This window comes from Ciconia boyciana, chromosome 6 (assembly GCF_034638445.1).
Source record: "Ciconia boyciana chromosome 6, ASM3463844v1, whole genome shotgun sequence".
Lineage (NCBI taxonomy): Eukaryota > Metazoa > Chordata > Aves > Ciconiiformes > Ciconiidae > Ciconia > Ciconia boyciana.
The window spans coordinates 51,781,383-51,807,360 of record NC_132939.1 but is presented as its reverse complement, the minus strand read 5'-3'; the positions used below and the strand labels follow the sequence as shown (position 1 = coordinate 51,807,360).

The 25,978-nt window shown below is 42.9% G+C and overlaps 1 protein-coding gene across 1 annotated transcript in view; it reads left to right on the top strand.

Moving 5' to 3' along the window:
- KCNK10 (potassium two pore domain channel subfamily K member 10) overlaps positions 1–25,978 on the top strand; it is a 72,632-nt gene that overhangs the window by 30,618 nt on the left and 16,036 nt on the right. Inside the window, exons 3-4 of the mRNA XM_072865014.1 lie at positions 8,713–8,830; positions 11,728–11,888. Coding sequence (XP_072721115.1) covers positions 8,713–8,830; positions 11,728–11,888 — 279 coding nt within the window. The remainder of the gene's footprint in view (positions 1–8,712; positions 8,831–11,727; positions 11,889–25,978) is intronic.

Genomic DNA, 25,978 nt, shown 5'->3' with positions numbered 1-25,978 from the left:
AAAAGTGAATAAATGGGAATTTATAATGAGGATCCCTTAATCACTGTGTGAGGGGTGGTGAGAATAAGTAGAGAGGTAGGGAGTATAGAGAAAAGTTATTAAGGAATTAGTCTTTAAAAGCTGCTTGCTAATGAGAAGCATCCTAATAATCACAATAGAGAAACATCAGAGCTTGAAAGGCAATTGAAACAACTTTTTGTATGCTTGATAGGAATCTGCTTGGAAAATAATTGTAGAGGGAGATAATCATTATTGGATTAGCATGATCCGTGGAGAGGAATTAATGGAACTAGAAAAAAGATGACAATAATTTTCTTTTCTTTTCTTAACAAATTCCTATCCTTGGTTACACATAGGGTACATCCTTTAAGTAGCTCAGCACTCAAGAAGGGTATTATGCTTGTCCTTGGAAAAGATTTGTTTTCTTCATGCTTGGGATCTTACTGGAGAAATTAAAGAAACATGAACAAGTGGGCCAGATAAAAGCCCTTCTTCCCAGAGAAACCAGAAACAGTCTGTTTGTTCCTGTCTCCTCATCAGCTGCACTAGCTCCCAGCTATCTTGTTGCCTATGGGCATAACTCTCGACTTTTTCTTGATGTAATTGTCTTAATTAGTGGTCAAGGTACCTAAAACAGTGAAGGCTGGCATGTACTCACTCACGCACCAAGGAGGATCAGATATGTGAGTATCCAGGCACAGTGAGGACCAGGGGACAGGGAGCTGGCATCTGTGGACCTCACCACTGCCAGCCAGGGAGCATGGCTGGCCAGGGACAGCCAGGGGCATCCCCCAGCCCAGACTGTCAGGTACCTCCCTGGGGACGGGGATGGGCTGAGGCTGGGCCGGGACATCAGCCCAAGGGTCAGCTCTTGACACTTGGTGAGACAAGTCAGTGTTCACTATACCTTTCTTTGAACTTTGAGTCCTATATGTTAACAACTAGGCGGCCCAGGGTGGGCCCATGCCTCATAGCCTTTAAATATTGCTGCCTGAATATCAACAGGTGAAATTGATAAAGGCTATTCCAGATTGAGATTGAGTCTGGATTGCACTCTCTTTGGGAATACAGGGTTCAGTTGTCCCAGTATCACCACATATGCTGGGCTTTTGCTGTGGGATTTGCCTTCAGTCCCATGCAGATTCACCAGACCATGTCTTTTTGGTTACAGAAGGACTGTAGTGTGTGGATACCAAAGGGGCCAAGAGTAAAATAGTCATCTATACAATGATAGGGAACAAAACTGAAAATTGTGATCAGAAATATATGTTTTTAAAAAAATAATGTTGAGTACTTGGATTTACTTTGGTAGTTTTTTCATTTCTCTCACTCCTATCTGCCTATCGGCTTTAGGACACATCCATTACTTGAACAGCAAGAAAGACAATTTCAGCCCTTTGAGGTATTCCAAGTTATTGCCTTCCCTGAATGGGTGGCATTTCAAAAGATAAATTACCATATATTAATAATTATTCATTAAAGAAGAATGCTTTTTGAATTCATAAAAAGTCTTGAAAAAATGTTGTGCACTGTGCATGTAACTGCTCTTGAGAAGGAAGAAGGGATCAGTGAAGGAGTAAGTGTGAAACAGCTGTGGGTACTTTGATGATCTGTTACTTTTGATGACACTTCAACTATAAAAATACCTGAAACTACTAGTTTAAAGTGTCTTAAATGTGGAAGGTTTGCCAACAGAGTGGTTAGCACTCTGGAAATTGGTTCTTTCCCTACTCCAAGATAACCTGAGGATGCAGCTCTTCAGGTCATGCTGCAAAGCTATCTGAAGGTTCACAGATGGGAAACTGTTGTAAAATTTCATGGTCTGTGTGAACTGGGAAAGTCTTGCCAGTGGTAGTGTCCTTGTTTGAGTTTTGTGTCTGTCTTCATCTAGCAGGATACTTCTGTGTAGGTGGACTTGTGGTGGTGGTAGTAAGGCATCCTTTATTCATCGCATGACCTGAAATTGCATATTTAAGTGCTTCTAACTGCAGGGCTGCTCTCCTCTTACTGCTCCCTTTCTGTACTCCATGGCTCTATGCAAAATACTTTGTGTTAAGAGATAGCATTGGGATAGTTGGATATTTAGAAATGAATGATGTCAGTCAAGCTTTAAAGAAAAAGTGAATTTGTTCTGGATGAGAAGGGAGCCTGAGAAGCTCAAAGCTGCCTAAGGCAACGGGACACTCCTTCACTTCAGGATTTAGTGCTTGGCCCTAATAGACTTGCTAAACTGTGTAAACTCAAATGTGATTAAAGTGTTGTAATTGGCTCCCTGACATTCACACACTCAAGGGGAAGGCAAGCGGCATTCCTTGGCAGAAGTAATGTGCCAGGGTAGCTGACAGTGTGTCATGGCCTATTTAAACAGGCAACCTGTCTGTTATGCTGATTTACGCTCTTCTGGGTAAACAAAGAAATGATCTCTGCTTTCACACCACCTGCAATATGCCAGCAATTGGTACAGAAGTCCTTTCAAAGGGTTTGGTCCTAAACACTTCCTTTCTCTATATCCCTGTTTCTTGAGTTATGGACAGGTGCTGAGGAACCCTGGCTTTCTGCCTACATGAAATGCAACCAGTTCAGTCTGGAGCTTGCTCATGCTGTAATTTCACAATCAGCTTAGCCTGGCATGTAGCAGCTCTGTTAAAAAAGGCTGTCCCGTACTGATCTCTTTAGATATACCTGGCCGCTGTTCTTGCCCATGCACCTCTTCTCCCACTCTTTTCCCTTTTTGTGGGGCAATGTCATGAATAACTAAAAACTGCGGAGCAGATTAGCTGAAACTAGCCCAAGGAAAAAAATGTGTTAGAGGAACATTTGTGACGATTAAGTCAGTTGGAAATATAGACAAAAATGAGTGAGGAAAAGTGCAAAATGGAAGAGGAAGAAAAGAAAAAATGTGATAAATGAGCCATCAGAGGGAAGAGGTGAATGAGGACAAAAGTGTATCATGAAAGCTAGGGATAGAAGAGGTGCTAAATGGTGTTAAAAGTCACTGCTAAAAGGTTATAGAGAAGATCAGGAGAGGAATCATAGACATGAACAGCTGAGAAGTGGGGCAATGGTAAAATAGAATGGTTAACCTTGCTTTGCACACGGACTGTATAGAAAAAGGTGAAATAAAAATTCACAGTGACAATTCATAGATCATAAGTCAGAAGGAAAAGAGAAGTCATAAAAGAAATGGAATAAGAAAAGTCAAAACAAACTTGTATTGATAGGTGGGAATTCTGTGTTGAACAAAGTTAAAGAAAGAGAGGATGTAAGAGGCAGCACTTTGCCTCTCCTGTTGAGCCCAGCAATAAGTTCAGTGAAATAACCAAGGCTAAAGGCTGGTGGTAAGATTTAGGAGGAGGAGCAAATATCAGAGTGAGACAGAAAGGGAAGACCTGGCAGTAGCGTGAGTAGCATGATAACAGCAACATGAAGTGGGGATGGAACAGAACGGGATAAAGGCAAAGAGCTGGAAATGGTAAGAGACAGAAAGAGAGAAGCTTGGTTCCTTTGCATTGGTTTTATGGAAATTAATCTCAGTTGGGAACATGTGGGAAGGAGAGGTTTACTTGGAAAGGCAGTCATTTTAGCTGCTGTTCCAGAGTGAGGTCTGAATTTCTCTATGATGGGCAATAGATTGCATGAGATCTACAAGCAACTAGAGAATATGTACCAAAGGGCATCTCAAAAGTGAACTTAGAGCAATTCAGCTGAATGTGCCAGATGCTGATGAAAGATTCATTTCTGTGCTTTGGAGGCTGTCGTGGTTTAACCCCAGCCAGCAACTAAGCACCACACAGCTGCTCGCTCATTCCCCCCGGTGGGATGGGGGACAGCATCAGAAGAGTAAAAGTGAGAAAACTCATGGGTTGAGATAAAGACAGTTTAATAAGTAAAGCAAAAGCCGCACACACAAGCAAAGCAAAAGAAGGAATTCATTCACTCCTTCCCATCGGCAGGCAGGTGTTCAGCCACCTCCAGGAAAGCAGGGCTCCATCATGCATAAAGGTTACTTGAGAAGACAAAATGCCAAAACTCCAAATGTCCTCCCCTTCCTTCTTCTTCCCCCAGCTTTATATGCTGAGCATGACGTCATATGGTATGGGATATCCCTTTGGTCAGTGGGGTCAGCTGTCCCAGCTGTGTCCCCTCCCAGCTTTTTGTGCACCCCCAGCCTCCTCACTGGTGGGGCTGCGTGAGAAGCAGAAAAGGCCTTAACTCTGTGTAAACACTGCTCAGCAATAACAAAAACATCCTTGAATTATCAACACTGTTTCCAGCACAAATCCAAAACATAGCCCCATACCAGCTACTGTGAAGAAAATCAACGCTATCCCAGCCAAAACCAGCACATTCTCCACCCCTTATTCCTTACCATTTCTGTCATGCTCAGGTACCACACTATCCAATACATCCTCATTAACCACCATCCCCCTTCCCATCCTTCGATATAATATACAGATATCATTCCCTTATTCTATGGACCACCCCTGTGAAATGTCCTTAAAATGTCCATAAATGTCCACAAAATGTCCATTGAATTCATTTAGTCCATGACTTTGGGCTCCATCTGTTCTGGTGGTCACTCAGGACAGGAGAGGTGATGTGTTGCATGGAGTTACTGGGCACCAAAGCCAGCTCAGGTCGGGTCACTGCTGCACTTGCATTGCATCTTGTAAGGCTTGTCCTCCATTGGTTCAGGTGGTTCCTGCTATAGTGATTCCTATAACATGCATTTCAAATCCTGGGTTACAACAATTTAAAGGTATTTCCATTACAGTCTCCACCCCTGGCCCTTTTGGACCAGACTATCAGGTTTAACATTGCAATGAACTCCTCCCCTTGCCCCTGCTCCGGCTTGGACTTATCCACAGACTGCAGTCCCTTAGGGGTGTACCTGCTCCAAGTGGAGCCTTATCTATGAGCCACAGTCTCTCCAGGGGTATACCTGCTGCGGCGTAGACTTATCCACAGCCACAGTCACTTTGAGGTGCACCTGTTCCAGCGTGGCCTTCTCCATGGGCCACAATGCCTTCAGAGATATATCTGCTCCAGCATGGCCTTACCCACAGCCACAGTCCCTTCAGAAGTAAACCTGCTCCAACATGGTCTTACCCATGGCTGCAGTCCCTCCAGGGCTGTTCCTGCTCTGTCATGGGCTTATCCATGGCCACATGCTTTGAAGAGCTCCAGCATGACCTCATGCGCAGCCACTGATGCTTCAAGGTGTACCTTCTCCATTGTGGACTTATCCTTGGGCCACAATCCCTTCAGAGGTATAGCTGCTGTGGCACAGACATAACCATCGCCACAGAAAATTTGAGAAGCCAGAAGTGCTCCCCAAGCCACTTTCAGTCATTTATCAGCAGTCCTGGCTAACTGGGGAGGTCCCAGTTGACTGGAAGTTAACAAATGTGGTGCCCATCTACAAGAAGCGCTGGAAGGAGGCTCCGGGGAACTACAGGCCTGTCAGTCTGACCTCAGTGCAGGGGAAGGTTATGGAGCAGGTCATCTTGAGTGCCATCACGCGGCATGTACAGGACAACCAGGTGATCAGGCCCAGTCAGCATGGGTTTATGAAAGGCAGGTCCTGCTTGTCTAACCTGATCTCCTTCTATGACAAGGTGACCCACCTAGTGGATGAGGGAAAGGCTGTGCATGTTGTCTAGCTAGGCTTTAGTAAAGCCTTTGACACGGTTTCCCACAGCATTCTCCTGGAGAAACTGGCTGCTCATGGCTTGGACGGGTGTGCTCTTTGCTGGGTAAAAAACTGGCTGGATGGCCAAGCCTAAAGACTGGTGGTGCATGGAGTTAAATCTAGTTGGTAGCCGGTCACAGGTGATGTTCCCCAGGGTTCAGTACTGGGGCCAGTTCTGTTTAACATCTTTATCAATGACCTGGACAAGGGGATCGAGTGCACCCTCAGTAAGTTTGCAGATGACACCAAGTTGGGCAGGAGTGTTGATCTGCTTGAGGGTAGGAAGGCTCTGCAGAGGGATCTGGATAGGCTGGATCGGTGGGCTGAGGCCAACTGTATGAGGTCCAACAAGGCAAAGTGCTGGGTCCTGCACTTGGGTCACAGCAACCCCGTGCAACACTACAGGCTTGGGGAAGAGTGGCTGGAAAGCTGCCTGGTGGAAAAGGACCTGGGAGTGTTGGTTGACAGCCGGCTGAACATGAGCCGGCAGTGTGCCCAGGTGGCCAAGAAGGCCAATAGTATCCTGGCTTGTATCAGAAATAGTGTGGCCAGCAGGACTAGGGAAGTGGTCGTCCCCCTGTACGCAGCACTGGTGAGGCTGCACCTTGAATACTGTGTTCAGTTTTGGGCCCCTCACTACCAGAAGGACATTGAGGTGCTGGAGCGTGTCCAGAGAAGGGCAACGAAGCTGGTGAAGGGTCTAGAGCACAAGTCTGATGAGGAGCGGCTGAGGGAACTGGGGTTGTTTAGCCTGGAGAAAAGGAGGCTGAGGGGATCCCTTGTCGCTCTCTACAACTACCTGAAAGGAGGTTGTAGAGAGGTGGATGTGGGTCTCTTCTCTCAAGTAAGAAGCGATAGGACAAGAGGAAATGGTCTCAGGTTGTGCCAGGGGAGGTTTAGATTGGGTATCAGGAAAAATTTCTTCACCAAAAGGGTTGTGAAGCATTGGAACAGGCTGCGCAGGGAAGTGGTTGAGTCACCATCCCTGGAGGTATTTAAAAGATGTGCAGATGTGGTGCTTAGGGACATGGTTTAGTGGTGGACTTGGCAGTGCTAGGTTAACGGTTGGACTTGATGATCTTAGAGGTCTTTTCCAACCTAAAGGATTCTATGATTCTATGATTCTATGAGATGTACCTGCTCCGGTATGGGCTTATCCACGTCCACAGATGCTTCAGGGTGTCCTGCTCCTGTGTGAACTCATCCACACATCACAGTCCCTTCAACTTGAGTTCACACTGGAGTTCCAGCCTGTCCAGTAGAGCAGCACAGAAACAGCAGTGATGCCCTGGCCATCTGCCAGCCCAGGCAAGTCGCCATTGCTCTTATCAAAATGTTCCCAGTCACAGCAGAGTGAGATGATAAGCAGCAAAAGCAAAAAGCAGCCTTTAATGAGCACTAGACTCTAATACACAGTAAGGCAATCAAACCCCATGGCAAGCACAGAAGCCTCCCAGTTAGTAGCTAAACAACAGTAACAGCTATAAATTTGATCTAGCACATTGCAATCAAATCTGTCTTTATCTCGAACCCTTCAAGCCCTACACTGGGTGCCAAAAAGGACTGTCATGGCTTAACCCCAGCTGGCAACTAAGCCCCACACAGCCACTCACTCACTCCCCCTTGGTGGGATGGGGGAGAGATTCAGAAGAGTAAAAGTGAGAAAACTCGTGGGTTGCAATAAAGACAGTTTAATAGGGAAAGCAAAAGCCGCGCACACAAGCAAAGCAAAAGAAGGAATTCATTCATTACTTCCCATGGGCGGGCAGGTGTTCAGCCATCTCCAGGAAAGCAGGGCCCCATCATGCGTAACCATTACTTGAGAAGAAAAATGCCATCACTCCAAGCGTTCCCCCCCCACTTCCTTCTTCTTCCCCCAGCTTTATACCCTGAGCATGATGCCATATGGTGTGAAAAATCCCTTTGGTCAGTGGGGTCAGCTGTCCCAGCTGTGTCCCCTCCCAGCTTCTTGTGCACCCCCAGCCTCCTCACTGGTGGGGTTGCGTGAGAAGCAGAAAAGGCCTTGACGCTGTGTAAACACTGCTCAGCAATGGCTAAAACATCCCTAATTATCAACACTGTTTCCAGCACAAATCTAAAACATAGCCCCATACTAGCTACTGTGAAGAAAATTAACTCTATCCCAGCCAAAACCAGCACCGAGGCTGATGTATTTAGTTCTATCTTCCTTTGGACTGTGAAGCTGCAATGAAAGGCAAACGTGTATGTCCCCATGATACAATATGGTGCGTTTTTAGAAATTCCCAAGCAAACATTCAGCAGGCTGATATGTCTGCCTGGTTTGATTCAGTGCTGTGTGAGATATAGGACAGTGACCTGGAAGCAGTACAGCTACCTCAGCTTCTGTTCTGGATTTAGCTCATTCAAGCACTATCTGGGAGTCTCCGTACCATGTTATATTTGTGGACATGTGATCATGTCCAGTGTGGCAACTGGGAAGTCCTAGCTGATCACAAAGTTGTTTCATGATATTTCCATAGCTATCCTATTTGTTAATTTCAAAAGGGATATATATATCCTATTTTTTCTTTAGTTAGCATAAAATATAAATAACTTAATCAATTATTAATTGTCTGGGGATTAAAATCCTTGGCTGACTAGCTTCAGTTGACTTCACGAACATTATTTGTATTTACCACCCTTCTTGCTGCTTCTAACATCAGCTGCTCCCATTGGGGAATTTTTCCTTTGGCAGTTATTGCTACAAGAACGATATTTATGGATCTCTTTATGGTGTCGGTCCTCTAGTTCTCAATTGCTTTGTATCTTTTGTCATTTGTCTATGCATTGTATCTTTCTTCCACCTTAATAGCTATTTAGATCAGTCATATATTCAAATCTTGTGTACAGAGGATGCTACTATACTTTGAGCAGGTGTTAAAAAGTTTAAATCTAAGCTGTTCCCATGGTCCTAGAAATTTCCCTTTGGAGCCTATACCGACTTGCATAGGATATGGTAAGGCATGCACAAGGCTGATTTGTTGTCTCTTTCTTTGCAGCATGCTATTGATGCTGATAATGCAGGGGTCAGTCCCATAGGAAATTCCTCTAACAACAGCAGTCATTGGGACCTTGGAAGTGCCTTTTTCTTTGCTGGAACAGTCATCACAACAATAGGTATGTTTATTGTTTATCTTTTAAAATACATAGTCACACTGAGACCTGGTTAATGAAATAAATTTGAGGAAGGTAGATCACAAAGAAATAAAGTGGCTGAACTCTATTTCTCAGTTCTCAGAAGGCATGACTCTGGTATGTGTCAAGGGCATTGAGCCTCTGGGTCAATATCAGAAGCTGTTTACACAGTTAGGCTAGAATAGCAATGCTGAACTGAAAACAAGTAGCACTGATGTAGCTAAGGCTTTATAACCCTGTTCTTGATGTAGATGCAGGTGATCTTAACTTTCACTAAAATGATAAAGAACCAGTACCCAATGAAATAACTATTCTATGGTTGCTAGGAATTTGTATTTTAATATTATAGATGAATTTACCCATAAGGGTAACTTTCTTCCTAAGTACAATTTTGGCTTATGCTCTGAAGTTTGATATAAATAATTCTTCTCATACCTTGCTCCTTGTAACTGTAAATGTATTCACATAAGTATCACATCCTTTTTAAAATCCTTTCTCGCTTTCATACTAATAATTGGAAGGAATTTAACTAATTGTACATTGTGTAAAAAAACCCAGCATTTTTTTTCCATTCTAGAATTTGTGGCCTTGAAATATTGACACATTTCTCTGTGTTAGATGAAGGGTATATTGAACTGCTCCATTTACTTTTCTTGAACCACTAATTTCAGTAAGTTCATTATTCAGGCCCTTATCATCTGTCCCCCTATACATTGTGTCCAATGTATTTAGCCTCTTGATCTCTGAATGCTGGCCTTAGATATGCGAAGGTTTTTATCCTCTCCTCTGTGAGCCAGTTCCTCTCTTCAACTAATCTGAGCATCACATAACCCTTCATTAAAGTGTGAGAATCTGACTGAATTCTGAAAGTTTTTTGTGTAGGTAATACAACAACCAAAAAAAAATCCTGTGGCAGTTACAAGATTTGCTGTGGTGATCATCTCAAATAGTGGAGTCTGTGCCTTTGGCTCTGCCTTTTCTTTGTTGTCAGAGTGAGGGTGAAAGAGCGATTGTATAGAGCATACTCCTCCCTGTGTTCCTCTATATACTAAGCTACATTACCATGTATTTTTAATGGTAGCATAAAACCAGTGGGCAGCGAGAAAGAAAACATTTCTGAATCAAATGTAAGAAAACCCTCCCTTAATATTTGTTTACTCAATAGACCCAAGTGACAAGCTTTTAAATTACTCATTGAAATAAATGCCACTATGTAGGCATGGATTATGTAGGCATATTCATTGACATCTGCTATTTAAATAACTTATTGAAAAGAGCTTGGATTTTTGCCATATTTGCTTTAAATTCTCCATGAATGAGGCTGCGTAAAGTCTACATATTGTGTCTGGGCATGAAAATGATTTTATTTTATCCACCAGAGCCCTGTTAGAGCTCCTCTTAGGCCGACACTCAACAGACTACCTGGTCAACGTCAGCCCGCTGGCCTGCGGAGCCTGGATTTTCTTGGACTTTTAGGAGAAATCTGTCATCACAGATGCAGCCATGAAAAGGACTGTGGGTTAGGGGCAGGCAGTACTGTGTGTCAGCATAGTCCTTTCACCATCGTACGACAGAGAGATATATCCAATGCCAGTGTCACAAACCTAACAGGATTAGGACCTGGGAGCCCAGCCTTAATTCCCAAGGACCAGGAGGAATTGCTGTAGATGAAGAAGACAGTCTCTTAGATCTCCATCTCTCTGGATGCTCTGTGTTTCCACTTTATTTCACCAGTGATTTGTGATTGTGTGATCATTGTTAATATTTAAATAATTATGTATAGTCAGAATACAAATGTCTATAACATTTCAATAAAGATACCTGATCTTAAATAGAAAGGTGCAAATATTACTGCTACAATTCTTGTTTTTTCTCTTTAACATTAACATTTTAACAGAAATACTATAGCTACTGGAGTCATAATGCTCTACATGGATTCCTAAGGTTAAATTCACATGGGTAGTGTGGGGAAGGGAAGAAGTGCCTGAACAAACTGTGGTGACTACATGTAGTTTACTGCATAGGACAGGTGGAGAGCTGCCTTTCTGCCAGTATCAGATGTTCCCAATATTTTATCTGGAGTTACAAGGCTGGGAATTGAAACCAAACATGCCCAAACATACTTGGGCCAAAATGAGAGTTTTCACTCAGGATATGCAGCTGGATAATTATGTCTTGGTCAGAACCTGTCATCTTTTCAACAGCCCCAGGTTACCCTAACAGAGGATGGAAGGAAGGCATGTATGCACCTTTATTACAGCATCAATAATGATTTTTAAATATAAATGGAGTAGGATCTTCAGAGGGAAGGCTTAAAAACTTCCTTGTTAAAAGCTATTAAAAAACCTCATGAAATACAAATGTTAGGCTCTTTATTGTCAAACTGAAAGGGGAACTGAATAAAGAGTTCAAGGGCAGATTCACATAGTGTGGGTACAGTTTGGAGGCCATAGTGTAACTAGTCTGTGATGAGGGGCTGAGGAAATTATGAGCTAACCACTGAAAATGAGCCTTGTCAGGTGAATCACACTCCTGTCAGGAAGTCATTGGCACAGCCCAAGAGGAGCAGCAGCACGCAGGCACCAGGCCAGCATGGAGGGATTTTTGTGCCACAATAAGTCAAGCTAGATTAATTAATCAAACAACCTTAGATAGGACCTGAATCTATAGAAAATATGGGTAACTGAGGCTACAAGAAGAACTAAATCACAGGGGGTAGCTCATGTGGGAAACGACATCATGCCATGGAAAGTCTGTAAACAGGAATTACATGTGGAACAAAGGTATGCTTGCAGAAACAGCAGTTTTTCTAAACCCATTAGTTTTTCTAAAAAGCCATGTATAAGTTCTGAGAGTCTGACAATTGTATTTCTCCTCAGGGTACGGGAACATTGCTCCAAGCACTGTTGGAGGCAAGGTTTTCTGCATCTTGTATGCCATCTTTGGGATTCCACTGTTTGGCTTCTTGCTGGCTGGGATTGGAGACCAACTTGGAACCATCTTTGGGAAGGGTATCGCAAGAGTGGAAAAGGTTTTCAGAGTAAGTTCACTGTCAGTTTTTTGCTTGTGTTGTATTACTTGCTTTTAATTCTGTTGCTATTACCTGCAGTCCTTTTTACATGTTGGGCACCATGAAACATTTACATGTCTAGTTGAGATGATGCTTAACGTCCTTAGGGGCCTCTGTAGTCAGTGGAGAGAAATAAACTTCTCTAGATGGTGATGCAGGGGTTATAGATCAGCCTCTGAACATCCTTCTTGAGGCTGTCTCTGGGGAATGTATCTCCTAAGCTAGGTTCCTTACAAGGACTGGCTGTAAAACAGCCTTCAAAAGACCTCAGGTTGCTTTGGACATGTACGTCCATTCACTGAAAACAGAGAGAAGGTAGTGTAACTTCTGGAGGAACAGGGGTGCAGAGTAGGTCCTGACTATGTTACTAGTAAAGCCTAAAAGACTTGGAAAGCAGGGTTACTGGAGTGAATGTGAACTTGGGAATAGAGATAGCTGAGTGATATGCTTTCACTGCAAGAGGACAGATGTGTTGGAGTAGATCTGCAGCTGCAAAAACTGGTATAATGCCACTGACTGGAATCGCCTTCATGGTATTTACCTGTCCCACCTACCATGGATACATCCTACACTAGATTTCTCTACAGACTTTCTCATATGTGATTTCCATTCATTTTGCCAGTACTTTCTTGTGGTGGGTTGACCCTGGCTGGATGCCAGGTGCCCACCAAAGCTTCTCTATCACTCCCCTCCTCAGCTGGACAGGGGAGAGAAAATATAATAAAAAGCTCATGGGTCGAGGTAAGGGCAGGGAGAGATCATTCACCAATTACTGTCATGGGCAAAACAGATTCAACTTGGGGAAATTAGTTTAATTTATTACCAATCAAATCAGACTATGGTAATGAGAAAATAAAAACTAAATCTTAAAACACCTCCTCCCCACCCCTGCCTTCTTCCCAGGCTCAACTTCACTCCCAATTTCTCTCCCTCCTCCCCCGCAGTGGCACAGAGGGATGGGGAATGGGGGTTGTGGTCAGTTCATCACACGTTGTCTCTGCCGCTCCTTCCTCCTCAGGGGAGGACTCCTCACACTCTTCCCTCACACACTGCTCCAGCGTGGGGTCCCTCCCACGGGAGACAGTCCTCCATGAACTTCTCCAACGTGAGTCCTTCCCATGGGCTGTAGTTCTTCACGAACAGCTCCAGCGTGGGTCCCTTCCACAGGGTGCAGTCCTTCAGGAACAGACTGCTCCAGCGTGGGTCCCCCACGGGGTCACAAGTCCTGCCAGCAAACCTGCTCCAGCATGGGCTCCTCTTTCTCCACGGGTCCACAGGTCCTGCCAGGAGCCTGCTCCAGCGTGGGCTTCCCATGGGGTCACAGGCTCCTTTGGGCACATCCACCTGCTCCGGCGTGGGGTCCTCCATGGGCTGCAGGTAGATATCTGCTCCATCGCTAACCTCCATGGGCTGCAGGGGGACAGCCTGCCTCACCGTGGTCTTCACCAGGGGCTGCAGGGGAATCTCTGCCCTGGTGCCTGGAGCACCTCCTCCCCCTCCTTCTTCACTGACCTTGGTGCCTTCAGAGTTGTTCCTCTCACATATTCTCACTCCTCTCTCTGGCTGCTGTTCTGCAGCAGTTTTTTGCCCCTTCTTAAATATGTTATCCCAGAGGCGCTACCACTGTCGCTGATTGGCTTAGCCCTGGCCAGCGGCAGGTCCGTCTTGGAGCTGGTGGCATTGGTTCTATTGGGCATAGGGGAAGCTGCTAGCAGCTTCTCACAGAAGCCACCACTGTACCACCCCTGCTACCAAACCTTGCCATGCAAACCCAATACACCTCTGTTTTTGAATCCATATCACTGTAAGCAATTCTTTTGCAAGCAGTGCCGCAGGCCTGGCAAATGCTGTTTTGCTAATTTGCCGATGGCTCACTTCAGGGATTCTCTCTTCTAGAAGCAGAACTTCTAGAAGTGACCTGTGTGATGCTTCCCTTGGAGGCAGCGTAACTGGAGGTAAGTCTTTCCAGGGACAGAGTGGATGAGAAGCTGTCCAAGCTGGTTAGTTTAATAGGCTTCTATTTCTAAAACATTCCCACAGATGAGAGCAAATTACTTTCAACTGTTTTTGAAAGGAAGTAATTGAGTATTAGACTGGAGTATGAGCAATTTCCCTTTTGATTAAACTACAGTGAAGTGTCCCAGACCAGCCATAAGGAGTATCTCTCAGGCTAAATATCAAAAAAGGTGACTAGTGATTATGGGTGAGTAAGCATGTACATGCCTGACTGGAGAGCACTTGAAAATGGCCTACATTTGCATGAAATGAAAATAAGGTTATTGAAAGGTGGCTCAGGTTGGGCCTGCAAAAACAGAAGTAGCTAAGATCCCTAATTTCTTTTTTACCTAGCTTCTTATTATACCTTCTTCACTTCAAAGGAATCTCTGAACCTTCCAGCCTGCTTCTGCCCAAGAAAAACTACCATCTCAAAGTCATGATATGAACTGAGAGTCAGAAAATCTTTGATTAATTGTCAGCTGTAGTATTGGCTTTCTGGGTGACGTAGGCAAGACCATTAAACTGTCAGCATGATAGTTTATGAGTAAAATAATACATGGTCTACTTGAAGTATTTTAAGATTCACAGATGAATGCTGATACTAACGTTTCATACAGAATATAGCCCTTTGGCACATAATAGGAGTTCTTTTGTTATTCAAGGTACTCCTTCCTTTTCTTGAGTTAATGCAGTTGCTTGTTGTTTATGACCATCTAAAATATTTCTTTTCCTCCTTGGTATTTTGCCAGCTTCCAAAGCAATTTAGAGATCTGTGGTCCCCTTGTTTAGCGAAGATGTATGTTTATTCCTTTTATTTTGATTCTCAGAAATCCATTATATCTGTTCTTTTGTGATTTGGTGGATGGGGTTATACATAATTTCCTTCAATATTCCTAGCAATGAGGTTCAACTATTTGAAATATTCCTGATATAGTTTACAATTTACATGCATCTTAGTAACTGGTCTTAATATCAGTGGTTTCACTTCATATGTTTATTTACATAACATTTGACATATTATATATGATCATTAATATATTAAACATAATGTATACTTTATATTGTTACCTAATGCAGAATATAATAATAATTATAATTTTAGTAATTATTTAATTTATGATCACATTGTGTTTACATTGTTAGGCTCCATAAATGTTTGGACCTGATCAGATGAATCCACAAGTGGAGTAACAGTTCTTGATTTAATCCTGAGCAGTGAACAAAATTTAGTTCAATGTTTCTTACTCTTGTTTCTTACTTTGTAACTGTCTCCATAATGAACTCAAATTCAGCATGTTTGTGGGTGTAAAGCAACCTGCTACAACCTTTAAAGAGAGGACATAAAAATTAGGAGAACAGTTAGGGGGAAACTAAAAGGAACAAACATAGGCTAAAAAGACACTGAAAAGCATAATAAAATGTTGGGTGGTGTGCCTCACAAATCTTTTGGAGCTAGCTGAGGGATCACTGAGTGTGTATCAATGATCTAGTGATATAAAAAATTGAATTTCCAGAAAGCTTTTGTCAAATTTTCTCATCAAAGGCTATAAGGAAATGAAGCTGTGATGAGGTAAGAGAGAAGGTCTCTCACGTCAGTACATGTTTAGAGGGTAAATGGAGATTAGAAATAGATGGTAGCATTATCGGTGTGATTCTACTGGAGTCCTTGCTGGGATATTACTGTTTTAACAGAGATGGCCTGGAATGGTTCAGACAAGAAGATGAATATGCAGGTGATGTTGTCTGCAAATTGTCTCTAGATGTTTCAGGATAGCTAAAATGGAAACTGCAAAATGATGATAAGATGATAAATGGAATCCAGTGTTGGTGATACAAAATAGTGCACATTTCTTAAGTTTGAGGAAAGAAATCCTCATATATTCATACAGGGATAGCATCAAATTTCACTACTCCAAAAGGGACCTGGGATTACTATGGATGGTTGTCTGAAAATAACACTGCAAAACTTAGCAGCAATTAAAAAGGGAAAAAAGAGTGTCAGCAAAGGAGTTGAAAACCAAAAGACCATTCTACCACTGCACAAATCCATGGTACACTTGCACCATGAATATCACATGCAGTTCTAATAATCCCATTTTGAAAAGCAATTAACAGAAATAAAAATCTGTGCTAGGGCTGCCCCCACAGGCCTTGTAGCTGAGTCTCTAAGATGGCATTCGCAGCTACCTGTATTATTTGCCTTTTAGTGGGTCCTCAAGGGCAATTTGGGACAGTCCAGCTTGTACCCTAGGGGAAGAGAATGGGAAGAAACTTTGCATGTGTCCTGGACATTATAATATACCAAGTTTCCATGTGCATACACCTCAACACTCTGCTTCTGTCTGTCTCCAGTTGCCTCTGTTTATCTCGTTCACCGTTAGGGATGTTACACGGCTGGTGTCAGGGCAGCCAAGAGTTCCTGAAATCCTTGCAACTTTGTCATCTTCTGTACAGGTGGATGGGATTTGAAGGCAACTTGATCTTGCATTGTGGTTAGGATCATTTTTGAAGCTAGGTAAGAGGCAGCATGCATACACTGGCAGGTGGGAAGGAGAGGAAGGTTTCTTTGTCAGCACAGCAGTCTTTTCACCCAACGCATTTTCTTAACAGGTCTCTTGCTCCATCCAACTGTAACTGTGAGCATGGAGCCCATGCCACGCAAGAGACAGCTTGCCCCTGGCATCCCCTGGCATAGCTGGAAAGATGAAAGGAGGATTCCTCCCAGAGGAGTTGTGCTAGTGCCTTTCTGCTAGCTCTGACATGACCTGTGCGGAGCCCCACCAAACCTACATTAATTAGCAGCACAAATTAAAGCCTAAGAATGCCACATTCAGCTATTGCAGTGATCAGCCCACGCACTCTGTGGGAATTTTAAGAACAATTTGAACTCCATAAAGGGGGAAAGAGATCTGCTTTTATCAAATACACACTACCCCCACAGTATTGACAGAGTATTTCAGCAGAGGAGCTGGACACATGCCACTGCCTATCTTGTAATCCAAAGTGTTGACACTATTTCAGTGTGTAGATAACCAGGAAAACAACTATTCATTTGTGACTAGGTAGGGCTGGAAGTATTTCATTGCAAAATAATGCTTTGTAGAAACAGGAACTTTTCATGTACCAGGAAAGGGAGGCACTGGCAGAGTGACACTGCCTGGGATACGAGGAGGTATCCCAAACACCACACATTGGCTAGTCTATGCCATCTGTCCTACTGGAGTAATTGTGTTTGGTACAAGTAAATAAACATCAACCAGGTCAGAGACGTAAATGAAAGCGTCCCCCACGCAAGCCGTACCTACTCAGCGACTGATTATTCCTATATGTCCCATCTTCAATAATCTGGGGCAGAACCTGGCTACTAGTCTGTTCTCACACGCACACAAGTGTGATCCCTCAAATAATGGATATGTACAGGGTCACCAGATTCACTATATGCACTGGTCACAAGCATTCAATATCTGGGTTCAGTGATGAATCGGTTCTCCCAGCCCATGAGAAAACCATGTACACACTCAAAATCTAATTAAAAAGTTGATAATTCTTATAAATAATTTTTACCTGGCAAAGCTTTCCAGACACTACAGAAATGAAATATGCATTCCAAGGTGACATAAAAATCATAAAAGTAGTATTGTTATCTTACATATGTGAGGGATCTTATGAATGACCTGAGACTGTTTCTATAATAAACAGCAGAACAAACCCCATTCTTTTGGCTTGCTCTGTACACACAGAGTCTGCAAGCATCTAAAGATAGAAAGGAAAGCAATCCATAGGCAGAGTGCACAGTTACAGAATGCAACAGCTGTCATTATCATAAGTTAAATATAGGCTAAATTCAGATAGTCTTTATTCAAACCTTGTAATGAGTGTTTAGATTCTCATTGGAAGTAGATGGGATGAGCATAACCTGACAGATCTTCCCTCATCTTGCAGTTCCGTACAGATGCAGGCATTCAGCCTGGGCAGAGCATACTTCTGAGAGCACTCCAGGATTTTCTGGCTTCTAAGGTGGAGCCACTGTGAGCAGTTCCTGGACTTGGTTACTGCTTTCACTCCTCTGGCTTACAGCATGACGCTGAGGACAGGTCTGGCAACACAGCTGGTAGGGTGTGAATAAAAATACAGGGATCTGAGCAAGCAGCCAGAGACATGGATGGTGGCAAGGCTGCACCCCTGAAGCTCATGTCTCAAGAAAATACACTATGTGCAGAAATGCAATGCCTTTGTAAACAACTCACACTTCACTGAACCAGGGACTTGTCAGAACAGACACATCTGCTACCTGTCTTTCAGGTTTTCAGCTTAGAGAACCTGTTTGCCCATTGATCTCTTGAGAAATGGTTTGCTCTAGATTTGAGAGACTTGTAAGTGTTATGAGAATGATATACACATTTTTTTCTTTTTCTAAAAGACAGCGGTAGGCATTACCTTAAACTTGAAACAGTCCTAAGGCAAGTAGTTCTTAGTTGGAGGACGGGGCTGGGGCTGGGGCAGGAGTAAGAGAAGTCCCACTGAGCTGGTGGAAAACTTTCTTTTAGCAACTGCCAAAGCTCTACCTTTCCTAAACTGTGTTGTTTGTCTTTCTGAATACATCAGATCTACCCTAGCTACTCTTTCTCTTAGATATTCAACTTCTTTTTAGAGATTTTTGGCTTCTCTGATCTCTTTTGTTACTATACAAGTGACAGGAATTGTCTTTACAAATTATCTGAAAATGAATGGAAAACAGATCCTGGGAAAGAAACTATGTACAAGAGGGAAACTGTGCAGAGGAGGAACACTTAAAAACACAGTCTTTTTCCTTTGTCTCCCCTCTGTCCATCCATTTGCTCCATTATCTCTCCCCTTGCTCTCTCTCCTCCTTTTCTTTCCCTTGGCTCACATCAAACCTGTAGCATTATACCTGACACCAGTGTGGGACTGGTGAGCGAGTTCTCAGCAAAGTTTGCTGTTCAAAGAAGTTGTTCAAGGTTTCCTGGAAGTACCACCTTTACCCCTTCTTCCCTAGGGTAATGCCATAGCCCAGGGACACCATCTGCTTCCTGTCAGGCAGCCCCCACCCTGCGCTTTCTCTTCCAGCCCCATATCAGCATCGATTCTTCTCATTTTTGGCTGAGGAATCAAACTTTCACATGAGATCATTCCCAAAGCCAGAAATTCAAATGCAGATCACTGCTTAGGCAAACCAGTGAAATAATTCTGTATTTGCACTCTTGTTACTGAATTCAAAATCTGGGACATGGTTAATAGATAAATGTATTATAACCTAAGTAAGTGATACATTAGCTAGTAAGATCCTATTTGTTGTTCTGAATATATGACCTGACACCTGCATTTCTGAGTAGATTAAGTTAATGGAAGACTGATGGTGAAGTTGCCACTTCCTGACATCTAATCAAAATATACCAAAAATCAACACAATCTCTTTTATTTTGTTTTATTGCATTTCATTACTAGCCAGCATCAGTGTGTTATTACATCAGTTGCTAAAAACCCACTGAGGATATTAACACCCTATCTTTTCTTTTTTAATATAGTGTTATTCATTCTGATTTTCTGTAAGGAAAAAAGCTACAATTTTTTTTTTAAACTCACTCAAGAAATTCCACAGGGGAATGGTCCAGCACAATGATCAGTCTGCCGTCTGCTGGCATCCTGTCTCTGGACAGAGCTGTCAGGACGGGGTGTGAAATTCAACCTACTGGTGAATAATACGTACACAGTATTATTCCAAAATTATACAAGATTTATGAGCTGAAATTTCAGTGTTCAGAGCTTATCCTAACAATTTGCTGGGTCATTTCCACCAAAACAAAATGGCTGAGAAATATAAAAAATCAGTCACCAGAAAGGAATCCTGCATTTCCATAAACTAGTAAGCATTTCTTATTGTTGCCGTAAAGACAGTAGATCTAATTACATGCTGTTATTGGTTATTAGCACTTTGATACCATAGAAGCCAGCCAGGAACAGGGCCTCAGTGTACTAAAACTCTGTGGAAACACTGATTTTAAGCAGTGTTTTTAAATGGACAGGAAAATATATAGGCAGAGAAAAGGATGCAAGAGTAGCAAATGGCAGGTTGGTTGTGAAGCAGAAAGTTTTGGAGGGAAGAAGCCAGCTGGAAACTCAAGATGGAGTGAGGCTGAGAGGTTGGAAGAAGTGGTTAGGGATGACAAAAATTAAATGAAGCTGATGTGAAGATACTGCTAGAAGAATGGGAAAGTAGGAGCAAACGGCCACTGGCTCAGGAGGACTACAAGGATGTTGTGAGGTTATGCAGGGAGAAAATTAGAAGGGCCAAAGCCCAACTAGAACTTAATCTGGCTACTGCCATAAAAGACAAAAAAAAATATTTCTATAAATACATTAGCAACAAAAGGAGGGCTAAGGAGAATCACCATCCTTTACTGGATGTGGGGGGAAACATAGTGAGAAAAGATGAGGAAAAGGCTGAGGTACTTAATGCCTTGTTTGCCTCAGTCTTTAACAGTAAGACCAGTTGTTCTCTGGGTACCCATCCCCCTGAGCTGGAAGACAAGGATGGGGAACAGAATGAAGCCCCCATAATCCAAAGGGAAATGGTTAGTGACCTGCTACACCACTTGGGCACACACAGGTCTATGGGGCTGGATGGGATCCACCCAAGGGTGCTGAGGGAGCTGGTGGAAGTGCTCACCAAGTCATTTTCAATCCTTCATCAGCAATCCTGGCTAACAGGGGAGGTCCCAGTTGACTGGAAGTTAACAAATGTGGTGCCCATCTACAAGAAGCGCTGGAAGGAGGCTCCGGGGAACTACAGGCCTGTCAGTCTGACCTCAGTGCAGGGGAAGGTTATGGAGCAGGTCATCTTGAGTGCCATCACGCGGCATGTACAGGACAACCAGGTGATCAGGCCCAGTCAGCATGGGTTTATGAAAGGCAGGTCCTGCTTGTCTAACCTGATCTCCTTCTATGACAAGGTGACCCGCTTAGCGGATGAGGGAAAGGCTGTGCATGTTGTCTAGCTAGGCTTTAGTAAAGCCTTTGACACGGTTTCCCACAGCATTCTCCTGGAGAAACTGGCTGCTCATGGCTTGGACGGGTGTGCTCTTTGCTGGGTAAAAAACTGGCTGGATGGCCAAGCCTAAAGACTGGTGGTGCATGGAGTTAAATCTAGTTGGTAGCCGGTCACAGGTGATGTTCCCCAGGGTTCAGTACTGGGGCCAGTTCTGTTTAACATCTTTATCAATGACCTGGACAAGGGGATCGAGTGCACCCTCAGTAAGTTTGCAGATGACACCAAGCTGGGCAGGAGTGTTGATCTGCTTGAGGGTAGGAAGGCTCTGCAGAGGGGTCTGGACAGGCTGGATCGGTGGGCTGAGGCCAACTGTATGAGGTCCAACAAGGCGAAGTGCTGGGTCCTGCACTTGGGTCACAACAACCCCGTGCAACACTACAGGCTTGGGGAAGAGTGGCTGGAAAGCTGCCTGGTGGAAAAGGACCTGGGAGTGTTGGTTGACAGCCGGCTGAACATGAGCCGGCAGTGTGCCCAGGTGGCCAAGAAGGCCAATAGTATCCTGGCTTGTATCAGAAATAGTGTGGCCAGCAGGACTAGGGAAGTGGTCGTCCCCCTGTACGCAGCACTGGTGAGGCTGCACCTCGAATACTGTGTTCAGTTTTGGGCCCCTCACTACCAGAAGGACATTGAGGTGCTGGAGCGTGTCCAGAGAAGGGCAACGAAGCTGGTGAAGGGTCTGGAGCACAAGTCTTATGAGGAGCGGCTGAGGGAACTGGGGTTGTTTAGCCTGGAGAAAAGGAGGCTGAGGGGATCCCTTGTCGCTCTCTACAAGCTACCTGAAAGGAGGTTGTAGAGAGGTGGATGTGGGTCTCTTCTCTCAAGTAAGAAGCGATAGGACAAGAGGAAATGGTCTCAGGTTGTGCCAGGGGAGGTTTAGATTGGGTATCAGGAAAAATTTCTTCACCAAAAGGGTTGTGAAGCATTGGAACAGGCTGCGCAGGGAAGTGGTTGAGTCACCATCCCTGGAGGTATTTAAAAGATGTGCAGATGTGGTGCTTAGGGACATGGTTTAGTGGTGGACTTGGCAGTGCTAGGTTAACGGTTGGACTTGATGATCTTAGAGGTCTTTTCCAACCTAAAGGATTCTATGATTCTATGATTCTATGATTCTATGGCAGAGTAAATTTTCCCTCATAATTCCCATAATTCCCTTTCTCCAGGAAAAGTAACGTTTCATATGAACTTGGTAAGTTACCTGCAGGAAAACTTTGAGGAAGAGATGATGCAAATGCTTTCCTCATATACAAGTTCACCTTGTTACAGAAAGACCAAAGGTGATGTAGCCTTGGACAGAAACATTATGCAGAGGATAGAGTATGCTGACTTGAAACATTTTTCATTTGATTCCTGTGATTCTGTGCCTCTCTCACTAGTTGGTAATTTGGTTCTTTGAAGCTGCTTCTGTTTTGCTCCCCATGCAGCAGAATAACTTGCTCAGGAAAAAAATAATCTGTGTGGTGAGAGCTTGTACAGATAAAAAGACGTTTTAGAGCACTGATTTACAAACCCAGAACAAATGGATATAAACAATCTCAGCTTACTATCTGTTCTTTTGCCTGTAGCACCTTAAAGGTCCATCTGAGAGTCACAGTTCCCTGAGCAAGGTTAAAAAAGGGGTGCTTGTAGGTCAATGAAGGATTGGTTTACATGTGTAGATACTTATCTGGTGTTTATTTCAAGTAGGTATGCACCTGAATGTACATTTCAAATCTGAGCATCCTGAAATTTAGGGGTGATTTAAAACAAAACCTAGACCCAGATCTGAATTTTGCAGTTAGTTAACATTAAGTTTATGGATACATGCATAGCCGAATACTAACAGAAGAGATCTGCAAGCAAAGTGTTATCCTTCATAATCCTCATGAAGCATATTTGGCTAAAAATGGACTTCACAACATCAGAAGAATAAAAAATCTACATACACTCTAGTGCTTGTCAGCAAGACATCCAGAGTGCCTTATGAATCTGGAAAGTATTTTAATTTCATTTTCAGTTCCTCTGTTTTAAATCTGATGACATGCTTTTTGCAAATTAGCTGATGATAAAAGTGAAATTAAGGAATGCAGGTACTGTAAGAATCCAGAAATTGCAGCAACTGCGTAGGCTCTATACAAAGAGCATGGCAGAAAGAGCAGCTTGGAAGACCAATACGCAGCAGCTAGCATACTGAGCATGGACACACCAGAGTCAGCAAATGCTCTGCCTCTGTTTGTTTCAGCTTGTCTTCCTCATCAAACTTTACTTAGACCAAAAGTAACTGTCTTTAAAAACACAGTCAGTGCTGAGATGTTAGACTCTTGGGAATCATTTGTCTCTAGCAATTTAAGGCTGATGTGCTCTCCTCAGGAAAAAAGACTTCAGCACAATGACTTTTTAAGCACATGGAAATTCAAACAGTGTATCTCCCACCACACTGGAGTGGGTTGTGAACCACTACTGATGGGTGCACTCCTCCCTCCATCCTCTTGAAAACGACTTTCACTATGCAGAAAACAATAGGGTGCGCTGAGGAAGCCTGTATCAATCCTTTCAAAAATATTGTCTGACAACTGTTTAAGTCAACATGCATGACCATTCCTGAAATCCAGGACTTCATTGTCAAGATGCGTGCTGCAGGTTGGAAAACTGGGTGCATTGTCCTCTAGTTCATCAGTAACATATCTGTTACAAAGAGGACTGTTAGTCTCTCTGTACTCTACAAATGTATTCGTCTCTCTGCTCCTTCCTGCCTGGACTCCTTCAATGCCCTTCTTAACAAGAGTTGTTCTGATTGCTTTTCTTGGATGTAAAGCAGTCCAGACCCAGGGCCATCTGGACACTTCACTGTAGTACGTCTAGCAATGGCAGAAGTGTGACTGTAGACTCTTACAAAGTTGAACTGGAGGATGAAAGGCAGGAGTGGTAAATTTACAATACCTGTCTCTGAAATACTTTTCTCCTTGAGATACTGCAGGCTACATCTTTTTTTATGTTTCTAATCGGTGCTTTAATTATGGTGATGGAAAGATAGCAGGAAGTTTTATTTTTGCCTTTGATCATCAACTGCTTTAGTAGTCCTCGTGCTCCAGTGACAACAGAAGATACAGGCAAATGATAATCCTATAGGTGAACTAAACAACTAATGGTGCGGGCTATGACTTCATTACATGCAGTGACTCTTCATCCACCAGAGCCAAATTTGTCTCTGAATTCTATTTTAGGTTCAACCACTGGCTTGTGGTATGGTCTTGAATATGTTGGTTTTACTCTTTGCATCACTTTCCCCCTCCATTACATTTCAGCTGTGGGAAAGTATCTTTTTCTGCACAGTGCTGAGATAGTATGCTAGTACTAAAAAATTCATGACAAAATCTATGGATCCCAGCTTTTGGCATTTTATTTCCTCTAACGGGGTATTTAATTCAGTTAGTGATGCTTACAACTAATCTGCTTCAGGGAAAGTAACTTAAGTGCAGCAAACCTTTTGCTGATTTGTTCTTATCCACTGGTCTTTGTTGCTGAGTATAAGTTTAGAGTCTAAAGCTTATGTGGGCTGGCTGTGGAGCACATCTTTCTTTAATCCTGCAAGACAATAACCTCTTGCAAATTGGCTTGTAATTTAAGGGTTATATTAACCTGAACAGTTACATTCAGATCATGACATCTCTGAAAGATCTTTTAAACATTTTGGTTTTATCAACAATGTCTGTTAGGCCTGTAAAGGCTTGCAAGAAGTATAGCATCAGCCTGAGGCAACTTCAAAGAGAGGATCATGAAGGTCTTGAAGTGAGTCTCTCTCTAAGGAGAGCCCCAGGAGGTGTTGAGCCTTGTGGTAGTTGAAGGGCATTCCTGGGGTTGCTAGAAAGAGAAGGCAGCAGGTCTAAGAAGGGAGAACGTGTCAACACCAGGAAGAGATAATAATTGCTCCAATTTTAGAATCAAATCAGTCTCGCTAAAAAGATGATAGTATAAACAGAGGAGGAAAGACTATTCTAAAATCAGGCTTTAAAACTAGCTTAAATCCAGAGTATAGTGTTATCTGGAAATCTCACGTCAGCTCCAGTGCACCAAAACTGAAACCTATATGCATTGAAGTCCATCCCCAAAGTAATTATCACTGGTATTACTGTAACACCTCTTTCTGTGAGTGTTAGGCACTGCACTGTGCAGAAGTTGACTACAGGACACTTCAGAGGAAATCTTGTACTGTTTTGCCTGCTTATGTGAGGCCTTTTAATATCTTCGTTATTTTTTTCTTCATTATTTAAAATTATTAGAGGTTCAAATATTCAATAGCTCTTACTGGAGTCATACTCTTGTCACTGAACTGTAGTGCTCATAATATTTTACAGCTCTTAAAAACACAATATTGTACAAAAACTAGTCAGGAATCCATGATTAATATAAAAGCTTTATTTATAACTGTTCAGGTATCTATCTGTATTACAGTAAATTGTAATAGTTCATTTTTCATTTGGGCAGCAATTTTCATTACATTGCTTTCTGATTGTGGATAGACTGCAGCTATTGTAGTATATGAACCCAAGATCCTCTGTTATCTTCAGTGTTTTTCTTCATCTACTTTATCTTTTTTTGTAGGGTGCCTAATATTTTAGCACCTATTTGAATGTTTACACAGAATTAATTAATAAACCAAAGACAGATGTATTAGGCAATTAGTGGCTAAAAAAATGACTTAAGTGCAAGGTAAGGGAGTATTTGAAAATTGACACTGTGTAGAAGGATTTCCAAACCCTTTTATGGATGATGGATCTATCTGTTGCATGATGATTTGTCATCCTTAAGAAGAACATAAAAACAGTAGAGTAATGATGAAGTAAGTTTTCAGGAAGGGGTTTTCTCGCACTGTTAATTTGAATGTACTCAGGCTTTTTTTAATGTACATCAGGGATTATCTCTGGAATATGATTTCTGTCCTTTTGCCAGCTATTGTTCCCTCTATCTGTTGCTTTTCTGTTTTCTATGGTGAAAAAAGATGAGCACTATTTCTTTT